The sequence below is a fragment of the Salmo salar genome, chromosome 20 (assembly GCF_965601325.2).
Source record: "Salmo salar chromosome 20, fSalSal1, whole genome shotgun sequence".
NCBI classification, from domain to species: Eukaryota; Metazoa; Chordata; class Actinopteri; order Salmoniformes; family Salmonidae; genus Salmo; species Salmo salar.
Window position 1 is genome coordinate 92098199 of NC_138310.1, and position 21479 is coordinate 92119677.

At 43.6% G+C, this 21479-nt stretch overlaps 1 protein-coding gene across 1 annotated transcript in view; it reads left to right on the forward strand.

Annotated features, from left to right (window-relative positions):
• Positions 1 to 18903, forward strand: part of LOC145850420 (capZ-interacting protein) — a 65313-nt gene extending 46410 nt beyond the window's left edge. The window contains exons 5-6 of the mRNA XM_082966824.1: positions 837 to 1058; positions 15253 to 18903. Coding sequence (XP_082822950.1) covers positions 837 to 1058; positions 15253 to 15729 — 699 coding nt within the window. The 3' untranslated portion in view covers positions 15730 to 18903. The remainder of the gene's footprint in view (positions 1 to 836; positions 1059 to 15252) is intronic.
• The last annotated feature ends 2576 nt before the right edge of the window (positions 18904 to 21479 follow it).

Consider the following 21479-nt stretch of genomic DNA (forward strand, 5'->3'; position numbering starts at 1 on the left):
CTATGTGAATAGGAGGAGTGGGTCAGTGTCTATGTGAATAGGAGGAGTGGGTCAGCGTCTATGTGAATAGGAGGAGTGGGTCAGCGTCTATGTGAATAGGAGGAGTGGGTCAGCGTCTATGTGAATAGGAGGAGTGGGTCAGCGTCTATGTGAATAGGAGGAGTGGGTCACTGTCTATGTGAATAGGAGGAGTGTGTCACTGTCTATGTGAATAGGAGGAGTGGGTCAGAGTCTATGTGAATAGGAGGAGTGGGTCAGTGTCTATGTGAATAGGAGGAGTGGGTCAGTGTCTATGTGAATAGGAGGAGTGGGTCACTGTCTATGTGAATAGGAGGAGTGGGTCACTGTCTATGTGAATAGGAGGAGTGGGTCAGAGTCTATGTGAATAGGAGGAGTGGGTCAGTGTCTATGTGAATAGGAGGAGTGGGTCAGTGTCTATGTGAATAGGAGGAGTGGGTCACTGTCTATGTGAATAGGAGGAGTGGGTCAGTGTTGATGAATGTCACCTGGAAGCCTGTGTCATGTGTAATGTACATGTTCTTCTTTAAAACTTCGTACCAGAATCAAGAATCAAGCTTTTTTGCTAAAGGTGGACTTTGATCTGTAGCCCCTGGACAGGTATATAAAAACCTGTTATGGTGAGACTGCAAGGTAATAGGAACTGACTTCTCTGTCTCTGTCTCTGTCTCTGTCTCTCTCTCTCTCTCTCTCTCTCTCTCTCTCTCTCTCTCTCTGTCTCTCTCTGTCTCTCTCTCTCTGTCTTTCTGTCTCTCTCTCTCTCTCTCTGTCTCTCTCTCTCTTGCTCTCTCTCCCTCTCTCTCTTTCTCTCTCTCCAGGCAAACCTAACCCTGTCGCCCACCTCTCTGCTACCCTCGCCCAAGAGTCCCGAGGTGAAGCTGGCGCCGACGCCCACCTCCCCCACAACCCATTGCTTCTTTCCTACAAGCCCCTGCAGCCCACTCAGCCCCACCCTGAGGCCCCAGCTGTCCATTGAGGAGGAGGAGCCGGTATGCTTTGAGAGCCCGGCGGAGGGGACCCCATTACCCAGCTTCAACAAGGTAGAGATTCTCGTGATGAACATTGTATATTCTACACCGAGTATACAAAACATTAGGAACACATTCTTGATACACACGGGAAATTGTTGAGTGTGGAGAAACCCAGGAGTGTTGCAGTTCTTCACACAAACTGGTGTGCCTGGCACCTACTACCATACCTCGTTCAAAGGAACTTTAAATATTTTGTCTTTCCCATTCACCGTCTGATTGGCACACACACACACAATCCATGTCTCAATTAAAAATCCTTCTTTAACCTGTCATCCTCCACTTCATCTACACTGATTGAAGTGGATTTAACAAGTGACATCAATAAGGGATCATAGCTTTCACCTGGATTCACCTGGTCAGTCTATGTCATGGCAACAGCAGGTCTTTTGTCGCAAGGTGCATAGAATTACATGTATAGGATCTTTGTGGCTAGGTGCATAGAATTACATGTATAGGATCTTTGTGGCTAGGTGCATAGAATTACATGTATAGGATCTTTGTGTACTGTAATGTACATCAGCAGGGTAGGTTTGATATTTGATATTGTAGCTGTATTGTAACCTACAGCAGTAGATTGATATTGTATTGTAACCTACAGCAGTATATTGATATTGTATTGTAACCTACAGCAGTAAATTGATATTGTATTGTAACCTACAGCAGTATATTGATATTGTATTGTAACCTACAGCAGTAGATTGATATTGTAGCTGTATTGTAACCTACAGCAGTAAATTTATATTGTATTGTAAGCTACAGCAGTAGATTGATATTGTATTGTAACCTACAGCAGAAGATTGATATTGTATTGTAACCTACAGCAGTAGATTGATATTGTATTGTAACCTACAGCAGTAGATTGATATTGTAGCTGTATTGTAACCTACAGCAGTAGATTGATATTGTATTGTAACCTACAGCAGTAGATTGATATTGTATTGTAACCTACAGCAGTAGATTGATATTGTATTGTAACCTACAGCAGTAGATTGATATTGTATTGTAACCTACAGCAGTAGATTGATATTGTAGCTGTATTGTAACCTACAGCAGTAGATTGATATTGTATTGTAACCTACAGCAGTAGATTGATATTGTATTGTAACCTACAGCAGTAGATTGATATTGTATTGTAACCTACAGCAGTAGATTGATATTGTAGCTGTATTGTAACCTACAGCAGTAGATTGATATTGTATTGTAACCTACAGCAGTAGATTGATATTGTATTGTAACCTACAGCAGTAGATTGATATTGTATTGTAAGCTACAGCAGTAGATTGATATTGTATTGTAACCTACAGCAGTAGATTGATATTGTATTGTAACCTACAGCATTAGATTGATATTGTGACCTACAGCAGTAGATTGATATTGTATAGTAACCTACAGCAGTAGATTGATATTGTAGCTGTATTGTAACCTACAGCAGTAGATTGATATTGTAGCTGTATTGTAACTACAGCAGTATATTGATATTGTAGCTGTATTGTAACCTACAGCAGTATATTGATATTGTAGCTGTATTGTAACCTACAGCAGTAGATTGATATTGTAGCTGTATAGTAACCTACAGCAGTAGATTGATATTGTATTGTAACCTACAGCAGTAGATTGATATTGTAGCTGTATTGTAACCTACAGCAGTAGATTGATATTGTAGCTGTATAGTAACCTACAGCAGTAGATTGATATTGTAGCTGTATTGTAACCTACAGCAGTAGATTGATATTGTATTGTAACCTACAGCAGTAGATTGATATTGTAGCTGTATTGTAACCTACAGCAGTAGATTGATATTGTATTGTAACCTACAGCAGTAGATTGATATTGTATTGTAACATTCAGCAGTAGATTGATATTGTAGCTGTATTGTAACCTACAGCAGTAGATTGATATTGTATTGTAACCTACAGCAGTAGATTGATATTGTATTATAACCTACAGCAGTAGATTGATATTGTATTGTAACCTACAGCAGTAGATTGATATTGTATTATAACCTACAGCAGTAGATTGATATTGTATTGTAACCTACAGCAGTAGATTGATATTGTATTGTAACCTACAGCAGTAGATTGATATTGTATTATAACCTACAGCAGTAGATTGATATTGTAGCTGTATTGTAACCTACAGCAGTAGATTGATATTGTAGCTGTATTGTAACCTACAGCAGTAGATTGATATTGTATTGTAACCTACAGCAGTAGATTGATATTGTAGCTGTATTGTAACCTACAGCAATAGATTGATATTGTATTGTAACCTACAGCAGTAGATTGATATTGTTGCTGTATTGTAACCTACAGCAATAGATTGATATTGTATTGTAACCTACAGCAGTAGATTGATATTGTATTGTAACCTACAGCAGTAGATTGATATTGTATTGTAACCTACAGCAGTAGATTGATATTGTAGCTGTATTGTAACCTACAGCAATAGATTGATATTGTATTGTAACCTACAGCAGTAGATTGATATTGTTGCTGTATTGTAACCTACAGCAATAGATTGATATTGTATTGTAACCTACAGCAGTAGATTGATATTGTATTGTAACCTACAGCAGTAGATTGATATTGTATTGTAACCTACAGCAGTAGATTGATATTGTAGCTGTATTGTAACCTACAGCAGTAGATTGATATTGTATAGTAACCTACAGCAGTAGATTGATATTGTATTGTAACCTACAGCAGTAGATTGATATTGTAGCTGTATTGTAACCTACAGCAGTAGATTGATATTGTATTGTAACCTACAGCAGTAGATTGACATTGTAGCTGTATTGTAACCTACAGCAGTAGATTGATATTGTAGCTGTATTGTAACCACAGCAGTAGATTGATATTGTAGCTGTATTGAACCTACAGCAGTAGATTGATATTGTAGCTGTATAGTAACCTACAGCAGTAGATTGATATTGTATTGTAACCTACAGCAGTAGATTGATATTGTAGCTGTATTGAACCTACAGCAATAGATTAATATTGTATTGTAACCTACAGCAGTAGATTGATATTGTATTGTAACCTACAGCAGTAGATTGATATTGTAGCTGTATTGAACCTACAGCAATAGATTGATATTGTATTGTAACCTACAGCAATAGATTGATATTGTATTGTAACCTACAGCAGTAGATTGATATTGTAGCTGTATTGAACCTACAGCAGTAGATTGATATTGTATTGTAACCTACAGCAGTAGATTGATATTGTAGCTGTATAGTAACCTACAGCAGTATATTGATATTGTAGCTGTATTGAACATCATCATTTGGCGTTAATTTGAACACCCTTTCTGTGCTGGGTATACTGCCTGTGACGTAACCCAAGTAATCAAATGGTTACCCAGACTATTGTGTGCCGTCCCATGCCCCCCCCCCCCCCCCCCCACCAACCCCTCTTTTTACGCTGCTGCTACTCTCTGTTCATCATATATGCATAGTCACTTTAACCATACCTACATGTACATACTACCTCAATCAGCCTGACTAACCGGTGTCTGTATGTAGCCTCGCTACTGTATATAACCTCGCTACTGTATATAGCCTCGCTACTGTATATAGCCTCTCTACTGTATATAGCCTCGCTACTGTATATAACCTCTCTACTGTATATAGCCTCTCTACTGTATATAGCCTCTCTACTGAATATAGCCTCTCTACTGTATATAGCCTCTCTACTGTATATAGCCTCTCTACTGTATATAACCTGTCTACTGTATATAGCCTCTCTACTGTATATAGCCTCTCTACTGTATATAACCTCTCTACTGTATATAGCCTCTCTACTGAATATAGCCTCTCTACTGTATATAGCCTCTCTACTGTATATAGCCTGTCTACTGTATATAACCTCTCTACTGTATATAGCCTCTCTACTGTATATAACCTCTCTACTGTATATAGCCTCTCTACTGAATATAGCCTCTCTACTGTATATAGCCTCTCTACTGAATATAGCCTCTCTACTGTATATAGCCTCTCTACTGTATATAGCCTCTCTACTGTATATAGCCTCTCTACTGAATATAGCCTCTCTACTGTATATAGCCTGTCTACTGTATATAACCTCTCTACTGTATATAGCCTCTCTACTGAATATAGCCTGTCTACTGTATATAGCCTCTCTACTGTATATAGCCTCTCTACTGTATATAGCCTCTCTACTGTATATAGCCTCTCTACTGAATATAGCCTCTCTACTGTATATAGCCTGTCTACTGTATATAACCTCTCTACTGTATATAGCCTCTCTACTGAATATAGCCTGTCTACTGTATATAGCCTGTCTACTGTATATAGCCTCTCTACTGTATATAGCCTCTCTACTGTATATAGCCTCTCTACTGTATATATCCTCTCTACTGTATATAGCCTGTCTACTGTATATAACCTCTCTACTGTATATAGCCTCTCTACTGAATATAGCCTCTCTACTGTATATAGCCTCTCTACTGTATATAGCCTCTCTACTGTATATAGCCTCTCTACTGAATATAGCCTCTCTACTGTATATAGCCTCTCTACTGTATATAGCCTGTCTACTGTATATAACCTCTCTACTGAATATAGCCTCTCTACTGTATATAGCCTGTCTTTTTACTGTTGTTTTATTTCTTTACCTACCTATTGTTCACCTAATACCTTTTTTGCACTATTGGTTAGAGCCTGTAAGTAAGCATTTCACTGTAAGGTCTACTACACCTGTTGTATTCAGCATTTCACTGTAAGGTCTACTACACCTGTTGTATTCAGCATTTCACTGTGAGGTCTACTACACCTGTTGTATTCAGCATTTCACTGTGAGGTCTACTACACCTGTTGTATTCAGCATTTCACTGTAAGGTCTACTACACCTGTTGTATTCAGCATTTCACTGTGAGGTCTACTACACCTGTTGTATTCAGCATTTCACTGTGAGGTCTACTACACCTGTTGTATTCAGTATTTCACTGTGAGGTCTACTACACCTGTTGTATTCAGCATTTCACTGTGAGGTCTACTACACCTGTTGTATTCAGCATTTCACTGTAAGGTCTACTACACCTGTTGTATTCAGCATTTCACTGTAAGGTCTACTACACCTGTTGTATTCAGCATTTCACTGTGAGGTCTACACCTGTTGTATTCAGCATTTCACTGTGAGGTCTACTACACCTGTTGTATTCAGCATTTCACTGTGAGGTCTACTACACCTGTTGTATTCAGCATTTCACTGTAAGGTCTACTACACCTGTTGTATTCAGCATTTCACTGTAAGGTCTACCTACACCTGTTGTATTCAGCATTTCACTGTGAGGTCTACTACACCTGTTGTATTCAGCATTTCACTGTGAGGTCTACTACACCTGTTGTATTCAGCATTTCACTGTGAGGTCTACTACACCTGTTGTATTCAGCATTTCACTGTAAGGTCTACTACACCTGTTGTATTCAGCATTTCACTGTGAGGTCTACTACACCTGTTGTATTCAGCATTTCACTGTGAGGTCTACTACACCTGTTGTATTCAGCATTTCACTGTAAGGTCTACTACACCTGTTGTATTCAGCATTTCACTGTAAGGTCTACTACACCTGTTGTATTCAGCATTTCACTGTGAGGTCTACTACACCTGTTGTATTCAGCATTTCACTGTGAGGTCTACTACACCTGTTGTATTCAGCATTTCACTGTAAGGTCTACTACACCTGTTGTATTCAGCATTTCACTGTAAGGTCTACTACACCTGTTGTATTCAGCATTTCACTGTAAGGTCTACTACACCTGTTGTATTCAGTATTTCACTGTGAGGTCTACACCTGTTGTAATCAGCATTTCACTGTAAGGTCTACTACACCTGTTGTATTCAGCATTTCACTGTAAGGTCTACTACACCTGTTGTATTCAGCATTTCACTGTGAGGTCTACTACACCTGTTGTATTCAGCATTTCACTGTAAGGTCTACTACACCTGTTGTATTCAGCATTTCACTGTAAGGTCTACTACACCTGTTGTATTCAGTATTTCACTGTGAGGTCTACACCTGTTGTAATCAGCATTTCACTGTAAGGTCTACTACACCTGTTGTATTCAGCATTTCACTGTAAGGTCTACTACACCTGTTGTATTCAGCATTTCACTGTAAGGTCTACTACACCTGTTGTATTCAGCATTTCACTGTGAGGTCTACTACACCTATTGTATTCAGCATTTCACTGTGAGGTCTACTACACCTGTTGTATTCAGCATTTCACTGTAAGGTCTACTACACCTGTTGTATTCAGCATTTCACTGTAAGGTCTACTACACCTGTTGTATTCAGCATTTCACTGTAAGGTCTACTACACCTGTTGTATTCAGTATTTCACTGTGAGGTCTACACCTGTTGTAATCAGCATTTCACTGTAAGGTCTACTACACCTGTTGTATTCAGCATTTCACTGTAAGGTCTACTACACCTGTTGTATTCAGCATTTCACTGTAAGGTCTACTACACCTGTTGTATTCAGTATTTCACTGTGAGGTCTACACCTGTTGTAATCAGCATTTCACTGTAAGGTCTACTACACCTGTTGTATTCAGCATTTCACTGTAAGGTCTACTACACCTGTTGTATTCAGCATTTCACTGTGAGGTCTACTACACCTGTTGTATTCAGCATTTCACTGTAAGGTCTACTACACCTGTTGTATTCAGCATTTCACTGTAAGGTCTACTACACCTGTTGTATTCAGTATTTCACTGTGAGGTCTACACCTGTTGTAATCAGCATTTCACTGTAAGGTCTACTACACCTGTTGTATTCAGCATTTCACTGTAAGGTCTACTACACCTGTTGTATTCAGCATTTCACTGTGAGGTCTACTACACCTGTTGTATTCAGCATTTCACTGTAAGGTCTACTACACCTGTTGTATTCAGCATTTCACTGTAAGGTCTACTACACCTGTTGTATTCAGTATTTCACTGTGAGGTCTACACCTGTTGTAATCAGCATTTCACTGTAAGGTCTACTACACCTGTTGTATTCAGCATTTCACTGTAAGGTCTACTACACCTGTTGTATTCAGCATTTCACTGTAAGGTCTACTACACCTGTTGTATTCAGCATTTCACTGTGAGGTCTACTACACCTATTGTATTCAGCATTTCACTGTGAGGTCTACTACACCTGTTGTATTCAGCATTTCACTGTAAGGTCTACTACACCTGTTGTATTCAGCATTTCACTGTAAGGTCTACTACACCTGTTGTATTCAGCATTTCACTGTAAGGTCTACTACACCTGTTGTATTCAGTATTTCACTGTGAGGTCTACACCTGTTGTAATCAGCATTTCACTGTAAGGTCTACTACACCTGTTGTATTCAGCATTTCACTGTAAGGTCTACTACACCTGTTGTATTCAGCATTTCACTGTAAGGTCTACTACACCTGTTGTATTCAGTATTTCACTGTGAGGTCTACACCTGTTGTAATCAGCATTTCACTGTAAGGTCTACTACACCTGTTGTATTCAGCATTTCACTGTAAGGTCTACTACACCTGTTGTATTCAGCATTTCACTGTGAGGTCTACTACACCTGTTGTATTCAGCATTTCACTGTAAGGTCTACTACACCTGTTGTATTCAGCATTTCACTGTAAGGTCTACTACACCTGTTGTATTCAGTATTTCACTGTGAGGTCTACACCTGTTGTAATCAGCATTTCACTGTAAGGTCTACTACACCTGTTGTATTCAGCATTTCACTGTAAGGTCTACTACACCTGTTATATTCAGCATTTCACTGTGAGGTCTACTACACCTGTTGTATTCAGCATTTCACTGTAAGGTCTACTACACCTGTTGTATTCAGCATTTCACTGTGAGGTCTACCTACACCTGTTGTATTCAGCATTTCACTGTAAGGTCTACCTACACCTGTTGTATTCAGCATTTCACTGTAAGGTCTACACCTGTTGCATTCAGCATTTCACTGTAAGGTCTACACCTGTTGCATTCAGCGTACGTGACAAATACACTTTTGATTTGATTTGATTTGGTGGTCCTACGTCAGTCAGTGGAAGCCTTGTGGTCTTGGTCTCTCACGCCATCTCCTGTACGTGAGCTGTGACATCACTCAAGGCCACTTATTCCCTCTCCCCCTGGTGACACGTGTCCCAAGCTGTGTGTCCTGCTGTACTAAAATAGGCCCTCTGTAACATAGAAATATAATCTAGAGAATGGGCCTCCCTGTTCAGGTCAAATTGCCGGGGTTAGACATTCTAAGCCCCTTCTATAGATTCTATTTCTATGCTCTGTAAACCCAGGAACAGGCCTCCTGCAGTGGCTCAACACAGGGACCAGGGGGATTGGAAGTGTAATCCACTTAGCCTACTCCTCCCTCCTTCCCTCATCCTCCACTCTTCCCTTCCTCCCTCCTTCTCCCGCCTCCTCTGTTCCTCCATTCCTTCTCCCTCCCTCCTCCTCCTCCTCCATTCCTTCTCCCTCCCTCCTCCTCCTCCCTCCTCCATTCCTTCTCCCTCCCTCCTCCTCCTCATTCCTTCTCCCTCCCTCCTCCTCCTCCCTCCTCCATTCCTTCTCCCTCCCTCCTCCTCCTCCATTCCTTTTCCCTCCCTCCTCCTCCTCCCTCCTCCATTCCTTCTCCCTCCCTTCTCCTCCTCCCTCCTCCATTCCTTCTCCCTCCCTCCTCCTCCTCCTCCATTCCTTCTCCCTCCCTCCTCCTCCTCCAGTCCTTCTCCCTCCCTCCTCCTCCTCCTCCTCCATTCCTTCTCCCTCCCTCCTCCTCTTCCTCCTCCTCCATTCCTTCTCCCTCCCTCCTCCTCCTCCTCTTCCTCCATTCCTTCTCCCTCCCTCCTCCTCCTCTTCCTCCATTCCTTCTCCCTCCCTCCTCCTCCTCCTCCTCCCTCCTCCATTCCTTCTCCCTCCCTCCTCCTCCTCTTCCTCCATTCCTTCTCCCTCCCTCCTCCTCCTCCATTCCTTCACCTCTCCTCCTCCTCCTCCTCCTCCTCCTCCCTCCTCCATTCCTTCTCCCTCCCTCCTCCTCCTGTTCCTCCATTCCTTCTCCCTCCTCCTCCTCCTCATTCCTTCTCTCTCCCTCCTCCTCCTCCATTCCTTCTCCCTCCTCCTCCTCCTCATTCCTTCTCCCTCCCTCCTCCTCCTCCTCCTCCATTCCTTCTCCCTCCTTCCTCCTCCTCCTCCATTCCTTCTCCCTCCTCCTCCCGCCTCCATTCCTTCTCCCTCCTCCTCCTCCTCCATTCCTTCTCCCTCCTCCTCCATTCCTTCTCCCTCCCTCCTCCTCTTCCTCCTCCTCCATTCCTTCTCCCTCCTCCCTCCTCCTCCTCCTCCATTCCTTCTCCCTCCTTCCTCCTCCTCCTCCATTCCTTCTCCCTCCTCCTCCCTCCTCCATTCCTTCTCCCTCCTCCTCCTCCTCCATTCCTTCTCCCTCCCTCCTCCTCCTCCTCCTCCATTCCTTCTCCCTCCCTCCTCCTCATCCTCCTCCTCCATTCCTTCTCCCTCCTTCCTCCTCCTCCTCCATTCCTTCTCCTTCCTCCTCCTCCTCCTCCATTCCTTCTCCCTCCTCCTCCTCCTCCTCCATTCCTTCTCCCTCCTCCATTCCTTCTCCCTCCCTCCTCCTCCTCCTCCTCCATTCCTTCTCCCTCCCTCCTCCTCCTCCTCCATTCCTTCTCCCTCCTTCCTCCTCCTCCTGCATTCCTTCTCCTTCCTCCTCCTCCTCCATTCCTTCTCCCTCCCTCCTCCTCCTCCATTCCTTCTCCCTCCCTCCTCCATTCCTTCTCCCTCCTCCTCCTCCATTCCTTCTCCCTCCCTGCTCCTCCTCCATTCCTTCTCCCTCCCTCCTCCTCCTCCATTCCTTCTCCCTCCCTCCTCCTCCTCCTCCTCCTCCTCCATTCCTTCTCCCTCCTCCTCCATCATTCCTTCTCCCTCCTCCTCCTCCTCCTCCATCATTCCTTCTCCCTCCTCCTCCTCCTCCTCCTCCCCTCCTCCATTCCTTCTCCCTCCTCCTCCTCCTCCTCCCCCTCCTCCATTCCTTCTCCCTCCTCCTCCATCATTCTTTTATTTATTTTTTAAATTTAAGGGGTAAATCAGCTTTAACATTGCAGATAGATTGTGGGTTCCAAAATTTTACTAGTCAAAAGTTTGGCCACACCTACTCATTCAAAGGTTTTTCTTTATTTTTACTATTTTCTACATTGTGGAATAATAGCGAAGACATCAAAACTATGAAATAACACATCATGTAGTAATGTAGTAACCATGATGTAGTAACCATGATCCAACAGTCTTGCAGGAGTTCCCACATATGCTGAGCACTTGTTGACTGCTTTTCCTTCACTCTGTGGTCCAACTCATCCCAAACCATCTCAAATGGGTTGAGGTCGGGTGATTGTGGTCAGCCTTCCCTGTAGCTCATTTGGTAGAGCATGGTGTTTGCAACGCCAGGGTTGTGGGTTCGATTCCCACGGGGGGCCAGCACAGAAAAAAAAAATAATAATAATAAAAATGTATGAAATCAAATGTATGCATTCACTACTGTAAGTCGCTCTGGATAAGAGCGTCTGCTAAATGGCTAAAATGTAAAATGTAATTGTGGAGGCCAGGTCATCTAATGCAGCACTCCATCACTCTCCTTCTTGGTCAAATAGCCCTTACACAGCCTGGAGGTGTGTTGGGTCATTGTCCTGATGAAGAACAAATGATACTCCCACTAAGCCCAAACCAGATGGGATGGCAAATCACTGCAGAATGCTGTGGTAGCCATGCTGGTTAAGTGTGCCTTGAATTCTAAATAAATCACAGACAGTGTCACCAGCAAAGCACCATCACACCTCCTCATCCATGCTTCACGGTGGGAACCACACATGCGGAGATTGTCCGTTCACCTACTCTGCGTCTCACAAAGACACGGCGGTTGGAACCCAAAATCTCAAATCTGGAGTCATCAGACCAAAGGACAGATTTCCACTGGTCAAATGTCCATTGCTCGTGTTTCTTGTCCCAAGCAAGTCTCTTCTTCTTATTGGTGTCCTTTAGTAGTGGTTTCTTTGCAGCAATTCAACCATGAAGGCCTGATTCACACAGTCTCCTCTGAACAGTTGATGTTGAGATGTGTCTCTTACTTGAACTCTGAGAAGCATTTATTTGGGCTGCAATTTCTGATGCTGGTAACTCTAATGAACTTATCCTCTGCAGCAGAGGTAACTGGGTCTTCCTTTCCTGTGGCGGTCCTCATGAGAGCCAGTTTCATTATAGCGTTTGATGGTTTTTGCGACTGCACTTGAAGAAACTTTCAAAGTTCTTGAAATATTCCTGACTGACCTTCATGTCTTAAAGTAATGATGGGCTGTCGTTTCTCTTTGCTTATTTGAGCTGTTCTTGCCATAATATGGAATTGTTCTTTTACCAAATAGGGCTATCTTCTGTATAGCACCCCTATATTGTCACAACACAAATGATTGGCTCAAACACATTAAGAAGAAAATAAATTCCACAAATTAACTTTTAACAAGGCACACCTGTTAATTGAAATGCATTCCAGGTGACTAAGCTGGTTGAGAGAATGCCAAGAGTGTGCAAAGCTGTCATCAAGGCTAAGGCTGGCTACTTTGAAGAATGTCAAATATATAATATATTTAGATTTGTTTAACACTTTTTTGGTTACTTCATGATTCCATATATGTTATTTCATAGTTTTGATGTCTTCACTATTATTCTACAATGTAGAAAATAGTAAAAATAAAGAAAAACACTTGAATGAGTAAGTTTATCCAATTTTCTGGCCAGATTTGTAATGCCAGTAGCCTGCTGAATCTTTCGCACCCACAGCCCAACCATGGTGCCGGACCTGAAATAGTTGGCCGCTTTTTTGGAATCATTCAGTGCTAGAATCAGTTCTTTAAAAACAATTTTCAGAAGTTCCGAGCCAACCCTCCTAATGTTGTTTGACACCACATGGACTACGACAGCGTCAGCTCCCAGAATCTGTGGTAGAGCGGTCGGAAGCAGCCTTGTAACGTCCTGTACTCATGCTCCAGGATAGCACAGGGTTTTTGCCCCGGGAACCAAGATGTTTCTTACAATACAACTGCCGATGACAACAGCTAGTGCAATGGCTGAGGAGATCTGGAGGTTTCGCAAACCCCTCAAGGACCGAAGGGCAGTGGGGCCTGATGGACCCGAGCTAGCTGTAGTATCCATTGTGGATGATGGATGGGCCGAAGACTTAGACAGCCTCACAGTCTGATGAGGGTGGGAGCTCTGAGGATCTGAACCTGAGGTAGAAGCCACCGGAGACGGAGACAGAACAGAGGACGAAGGCGCAGATACAGCCGCATCCAATCTCGAATTGGAAGCTCCCAGGGAAAGAAGGTGCCGGAACCTCTGGATCCAGGGTGGTGAAGCTGTTTCTGGTCTGTGTCCGGTCCGGGCCTAACATCTCCAAGGAGGCCCCCCGTTGCCAGAGGATGCTGTTTTCGATTTTCCACAGAGAGTGACATATCACTATGGTCGGTTGGTAGGATCGAGAATAGGAACATCCTCCATGTTATCGAGGAGTATCCTACCTAGCTCCGTTCTCCAGGGAAGCGGGAGACCCCTTCAGGGATCAGATCCCTGCAGAGTAACGGCCAGTCGGCTGTGGAGAACCGACACGGAGGCGACACTTCCACCAGACCAGAGCGGCGTCCGGCTACTGTGGTAGAAGAGAAAGAAAAAGTAGCTGGGCTTGGGTTCCCAAGTAGCTATGTGTCCTACTTTAAATCCTTTCACAGTGGTGAGCACGAAAGCATTGTGTCTTTGCACATACTGTTAGTAGCAGCATCGGCTAACGTTGGTAGCAGCATCGGCTAACGTAGGTAGCAGCATCGGCTAACGTTGGTAGCATTTACATTTTAGTCATTTAGCAGACACTCTTATCCAGAGCGACTTACCGTAGTGAATGCATACATTTCATACATTTTTATCTCCGTACTGGTCCCCCGTGGGAATCAAACCCACAACCCTGGCGTTGCAAACACCATACTCTACCAACTGAGCCACACGGGACTAGCAGCATCGGCTAACGTTGGTAGCAGCGTCGGCTAACGTTGGTAGCAGCATCGGCTAACGTTGGTAGCTATACAACACAGTTCCAACCAGGTCAGGTTGCAGGGAAAAAGCAGCAGGGAATACAGCTACAATTAGCATGGGACACCTCCACGGTCTCAGCCACAAGGGCCAATCACGTCGTGGGCTGTGTTCAAGCTGTTCGTTGAAAACCCTGCTAGCTTAATACTGATAGCTACCAGCTAGGATTGTAGCTAGATACGACAAACAACTTAAGAGTTTTTGACAGGGGCACAACCTTGGTTTTAGAAGTTTTTTATTATTATTATTTTATTATTTTTAGGTCGGATTAACAGCCTACCCAACCGCTCTGAGGCGTCTGCATGGTCCTAAAGCACACCGTTGCCTCGTTTTATATCACATTCCAAATGATAAAACTGGAGAGGACAAAATTGCAATTTCAGAATGTGGCGGAGGGACATGTCATGTCACCCCTGTCCCCAGTGAAAGTTGCGCCCCTGGTTTTTTGGTCTGGCTTTTTGATCTGGCAGGATCCCGGGAAAAATAGTAAAGATCACAACAACTGAGGCTAACCGAGTTGCGGGATCCAAAATCAAAAAGTATATTATCTAGTGCCCTACTCCTCTAGGATCTGTCCCTCTGATCTAGTGCCCTACTCCTCTAGGATCTGTCCCTCTGATCTAGTGCCCTACTCCTCTAGGATCTGTCCCTCTGATCTAGTGCCCTACTCCTCTAGGATCTGTCCCTCTGATCTAGTGCCCTACTCCTCTAGGATCTGTCCCTCTGATCTAGTGCCCTACTACTACTATTCTATTTGGCTTGTTAGATTCTTACAAGTAATTAGCAACAGAGTCCATAATTAAACATTAAAATGCATATTGTGTTTAAGTTTGTTCCTAATAAAACAGAAACACAAACATGACTAATGGTTGTCTTTTTATGATATTGTACTAAAGTACAGAAGGCCAAAATCATAGAAAAACAGAGATTGTAACCAAGCTCAAAGATCATCAAGTCTTACTAAAGCCTGACTTTATTCATTAGCTATTGTGTGTTACACAATACTCAGTCTTTCCTGTTTCTCTCTCTCTCTCTCTCTCTCTCCCCCCCCCCCACGTAGAGTCGAGTTCGGCTGTCCTTCAAGAGGCGTCCGCCCACACGGCAGCACCGGCAGTCATGTGGCGAGGAGGGCGTAGTCTCTGAGGGAGTGGGTGTGTTACAAGGTAACCCAGACGTCCCGCAGGTGAACGGGGCCGAGGACCAGGTGTTTGAGCAGACACGGGAGGGCGGGGAAACCCAGGGAAGCCGCACGTCTCACCCAGACACTCTGACAGAGACCGGAGACAATGACAGGGACAGTGAACAGGCCAAAGAGGACAAAGTTCTGGAGGAGGAGACAGTCGAGGCAGCCCCAACCACCCAGGATGGGAAGGAGGAAGCTGGGGGAAAGGCGCTAGGTGAGCCCCAGGCTTCAGATTCTCTGGAGGCCATAGATGAGAAGGAAGGGTCTTGTAGCTCTTATGGAACAATAGACAACAACCAAACAGAAGAACAGGAGGATCCAGCACAGCCTCAGGAAAGGGATGAACACCTCTGAACAATGTTTACAAATCACTGTTGAAAAAAAAAAATCATACAATCAGTCCCACTTGATACCCTACTGCTTCAAAGTGCACTACTTTTGACCAGGGCCCCATAATATTGCCTTCAAAGTGCACTACTTTTGACCAGAGCCCTGGTTAAAAGTAGTGCACTATATAAGGAATAGGGTGTCATTTGGGATGCATCCTCATTAATTATGAAACTTGCTTTGATTTCTAAGAACACATCGTTGGACATTCTGCATCCTGCATAATCTTGGTTCCCAGAATTAAATCTTTCCTTGCACACCTGTCACATTTAAATGTGTCTGTTAGCGATGTATAGACGATCCTCTGCATGGCTTTGTGTTCTATCAGCTATTGTTGGAGGTGATAGTTTCTGGTTTCTGCAGCAGTTTGAAGTAATAGTTATCTTTATAGTATTTGGCCCAGGTGTCTCACCTCTCCTGGTCACCTCTCCTGGTTAACTCTCCTGGTCACCTCTCACCTCTCCTGGTCACCTCTCCTGGTTAACTCTCCTGGTCACCTCAAACTTCTCCTGGTCACCTCTCACCTCTCCTGGTCACCTCTCCTGGTCACCTCTCCTGGTCACGTCTCACCTCTCCTGGTCATCTCTCCTGGTCACCTCTCCTGGTCACCTCTCACCTCTCCTGGTCACCTCTCACCTCTCCTGGTCACGTCTCACCTCTCCTGGTCATCTCTCCTGGTCACCTCTCCTGGTCACCTCTCATCTCTCCTGGTCACCTCTCATCTCTCCTGGTCACCTCTCACCTCTCCTGGTCACCTCTCACCTCTCCTGGTCACCTCTCATCTCTCCTGGTCACCTCTCACCTCTCCTGGTCACCTCTCACCTCTCCTGGTCATCTCTCCTGGTCACCTCTCCTGGTCACGTCTCACCTCTCCTGGTCATCTCTCCTGGTCATCTCTCCTGGTCACCTCTCCTGGTCACTTCTCATCTCTCCTGGTCACCTCTCATCTCTCCTGGTCACCTCTCACCTCTCCTGGTCACCTCTCACCTCTCCTGGTCACCTCTCCTGGTCTTCTCTCACCTCTCCTGGTCACCTCTCCTGGTCACGTCTCACCTCTCCTGGTAACGTCTCACCTCTCCTGGTCACCTCTCCTGGTCATCTCTCCTGGTCACCTCTCATCTCTCCTGGTCACCTCTCATCTCTCCTGGTCACCTCTCACCTCTCCTGGTCATCTCTCACCTCTCCTGGTCACCTCTCCTGGTCACCTCTCACCTCTCCTGGTCACCTCTCACCTCTCCTGGTCACCTCTCCTGGTCACCTCTCACCTCTCCTGGTCACCTCTCACCTCTCCTGGTCACCACTCACCTCTCCTGGTCACCTCTCACCTCTCCTGGTCACCTCTCACCTCTCCTGGTCACCACTCACCTCTCCTGGTCACCTCTCACCTCTCCTGGTCACCACTCACCTCTCCTGGTCACCACTCACCTCTCCTGGTCACATCTCCTGGTCACCTCTCCTGGTCACCTTCTCACCTCTCCTGGTCAAGTCTCCTGGTCACCTCTCACCTCTCCTGGTCACCTCTCACCTCTCCTGGTCACCTCTCCTGGTCACCTCTCACCTCTCCTGGGCACCTCTCCTGGTCACGTCTCCTGGTCACCTCTCCTGGTCACCTCTCACCTCTCCTGGTCAACTCTCACCTCTCCTGGTCACCTCTCACCTCTCCTGGTCATCTCTCCTGGTCACCTCTCACCTCTCCTGGTCACCTCTCCTGGTCACCTCTCCTGGTCACCTCTCACCTCTCCTGGTCATCTCTCCTGGTCACCTCTCACCTCTCCTGGTCATCTCTCCTGGTCACCTCTCACCTCTCCTGGTCACCTCTCCTGGTCACCTCTCACCTCTCCTGGTCACCTCTCCTGGTCACCTCTCACCTCTCCTGGTCACCTCTCCTGGTCATCTCTCCTGGTCACCTCTCCTGGTCACCTCTCTCACTGGAGGACAGGCAGCTTGTCAAGCTCTAGGACACTGGAGCAGGGTGTGAATTGTTGATAATATTGATAATTTGACTGAGACTCTCGCCGACAGCGAGACACATCAATCTCAATGGAGAAAGTAAAACAGTACGTGTAGCCTATCTATCTGATGCTGCTGTCTGAGCAAAAAGAGTAGGACATTTTTCGAAGGACAATTATGAAACATTTTCATGTTTTAAAAAAAAAAATTGTTCACCTTTTTTGGGGAAGCATGGCTTCATTTGGCATCCATGAATACACAGATGTCTATTTCCATGTGTGCAGCCCGCAGGTAGCCTACTTTTTTTTTAAAGTGATTTGTTTGACAATCAGATAGTTGTGTTCATGCCATATTAAAATATCATACTTTTTTTTTGTTGTTGGTTTTAACCTTTACATGACAGCCTTCCCTGGTTTCCACAGAAGCAGCTGTTGTCTTTACATGACAATGATCATACAGACCAACCGCAAGGCAATAAATACGCAACACACTTGTTGAAAGAAACATTTAAATTGAAAAGAAAAGATAGAAAGGAAAATGGTTGTGGTTTAAGCTATTCTTAATGTCTGGAGTCCTTTTCTGTTCTGATGAATGGAATGTAAAAAAAATACAAAACAAATGAAAGATCAGGAAACGGAATGGAAGGAATCCTGTGAAACAATCTGTTCCTTTGGTCATAACATCACCGCAATGATAGTACCCAGAGGGACAGAGGATAGTGGAGGTGCTGAAATACAATGGTTACGTCCCAAAATGGCACCCTATTCCCTATATAGCGCACTACTTTTAGACCAGGACCCATATAGGTCTCTGGTTAAAATTAGTGCACTATATAGGGAATTAGGGTACCATTTGGTAACGCAGCCTATAAATACAAAACGGTATAAGGAGCTAACAGTTTACAAACGTGCATGTTCTTTCATCCACCCCCTCAGTCACCGAATTATATTTGTAACCGTTTTGCCCCTTTTTGTTTTGTAATTTCTCAAGGTGTTTTTGGGGATTTACTTGCTGATTCTGTTTATCAATCGTTGTGTACATTCAAGTTTAGACTTTTTTGCTTTTCTCACTGTAAAAATTACAATGCTAGTGTATATTTGACACAGGAGAGTGACAGATATATGGCTTGTATTGTATAGCCTGAATCTATGGCTCTGGTCCGCAGCATATAAATAAAAATAGAATGAAGGAGCTTGATGTTTATTATTGTACGTCCAGAGTTGGTGGTGATGAGGATGGCTTCAAAGCCACTACTGTGGGACTCAGTGGCGGTTGGTGCCATTTAAGATAAGGGAGGAACATTTTTTTAATTTTTTTATGAGCATGGCTTTATTTCTATTAGAGCATATTGGATGACTCTCATTCATATTCCATTCACCCAGTTCAATGTAACAGCGATAGGTTTAGGCTACTAAATGATATTAGAATGTTCCCCTATAGCCATCATGAGGTTGTTACAACCTAGCCTATGAATGAAAGATTACAACGAAGGTGCACACAGGTCGAGAGACAAGCTGGAGTAATCAAGGTGACAGACAGTGACACATTCAATACCGACTTGTACACTCTTACCTGCATCTAGCTGACCTGCTGTGTAACGAGAGTTTCTGTTGGACGAATTCAGGTAGGTCCCTTCCCTGTTTCGTTCCCGCTTGCTTCCATTTAAGAAATGTTTATTTTTTTTTTTTTGCTACAGAATTGGCAGAATGAATACACCCCTGATCATCCTCACTCACAGTTCACTTTCATGGCAGCCACATACAGCGTCATCACTTTGCTCGTTGTATAATTAATTCTGGCATCTATGCGCTCTCCTCCACCTCCTCTCACCTTTTTCCTTTTCCTTTCGCTTGTGGACTTCAAGTGCACAACACAACAGCTGTCTGTGACCAGACGCAAGCACCTCTCCAAGCCAAACCTTCATATCATAACCGCTAACCGCTACACAAACTATAACGTTGTCACCATATTAACGTTATAGTCACCAAACTAGAAGTAACGCGTTAGTAAACCCACAATCCAATTGTAACGATGTGCGCTGAGAGTCGGGAAGCAAGTTCAAGGAGTGAGTGTTTTAATAAATAAACGCAACTAAATACAAAACAAGAAACACGAACAACGCACAGACATGAAACGGAAACAATGACGCCTTGGGAAGGAACCAAAGGGACTGACATATATAGGGAAGGTAATCAGGGAAGTGATGGAGTCCAGGTGAGTCTGACGACGCGCTGGTACGCGTAACGATGGCGACAGGTGTGCACCGTAACGATCTGCCTGGTAACCGGAGGCCTGAGAAGGAGCGCACGTGACACCAATCACGCAGTGCAGTGTACAGCAAGCAGTTTAGCAGTAACACCTACGGGCCTTGTTGGCAATAAATTAATAAAACTGAAAGCTTTCCTTGACTTGGAAGAGTTGCAGTGTTGGATAGTCTTGGCCAGCTAGCTAACATAAATAGCATTCCTCTCAGTTTGACTCAGGTTGTTGAGGAGGCTAAATTAGCTGCATTAGCTAAGCATGTGAAAGATAAACTAAGATGAAGAAAAAGTACAATGAAATATAGCTAGCTCTCTCTCTCTCTCTGCTGCTACTTGTGATTAATTTGTTCAAACTGTTCAACTGTTGTCTTTCTCTCTCTTTGAGTCAACTACTCACCACATTTTATACACTGCAGTGCTAGCTAGGTGTAGCTTATGCTTTCAGTACTAGATTCATTCTCTGATCCTTTAATTTCGTGGACAACATGTCAGTTCATACTGCAAGAGCTCTGATAGGTTGGAGGACATCCTCCGGAAGTTGTCATAATTACTGTGTGGGTTCATGAAAGGGGGTGAGAACCATGATCCTCCTAGGTTTTGTATTGAAGTCAATGTACTCAGAGGAGGACGGAAAATAGCTGTCCTCCGGCTATACCATGGTGCTACCCTAGAGGGTGCTGTTGAGGCTACTGTAGACCTTCATTGCAAAATAGTGTGTTTTAATCAGTTATTTGGTAAAGTGAATATATTTATTCGGGATTTATCTAAAAAGGATAACATTTTTAGTGTTTCACTATAATTAAAAAAAATAATAATAAGCACTGAGTAGCATGGTCCTCCCCTTCCTCCTCTGAGGAGCCTCCACTGGTAGGACAGTGATGCCTTCTTGCCTGTATAGACAGTAGTCATACAAGCCATTGTTTTATTCAGTTGTGGCTGTGTGTGCTTACACTTTTTGGATTTGAAAAAAAGGAAAATAGAAGGATAAATGTTTATTGTACTGTCAATATTGACAGTACAGAGGTCAGTACTCAGTACTTTCCTGCAGTACTCACTTCTTACACATGGGAGCGAAATACTCCCAGCTATTTATTTTAATTTAACCTTTATTTAACTTTATTTAACTTCTTCTTTTTTTTAACAGCAAAACCTTCCCTTCTATGCCTGCCTATTCCATTCTACTTTAATACATTCTATTCTAATACATTCTATTCCATTCTAATAAATTCTATTCTAATAAATTATATTCCATTCTACTCTATTCCATTCTATTCTAATACATTCTATTCCATTCTAATAAATTATATTCTAATAAATTCTATTCCATTCTACTCTATTCCATTATATTGTAATACATTCTATTCATTCTAATAAATTATATTCTAATAAATTATATTCCATTCTACTCTATTCCATTCTATTGTAATACATTCTATTCATTCTAATAAATTATATTCTAATAAATTATATTCCGTTCTACTCTATTCCAATACATTCTATTCATTC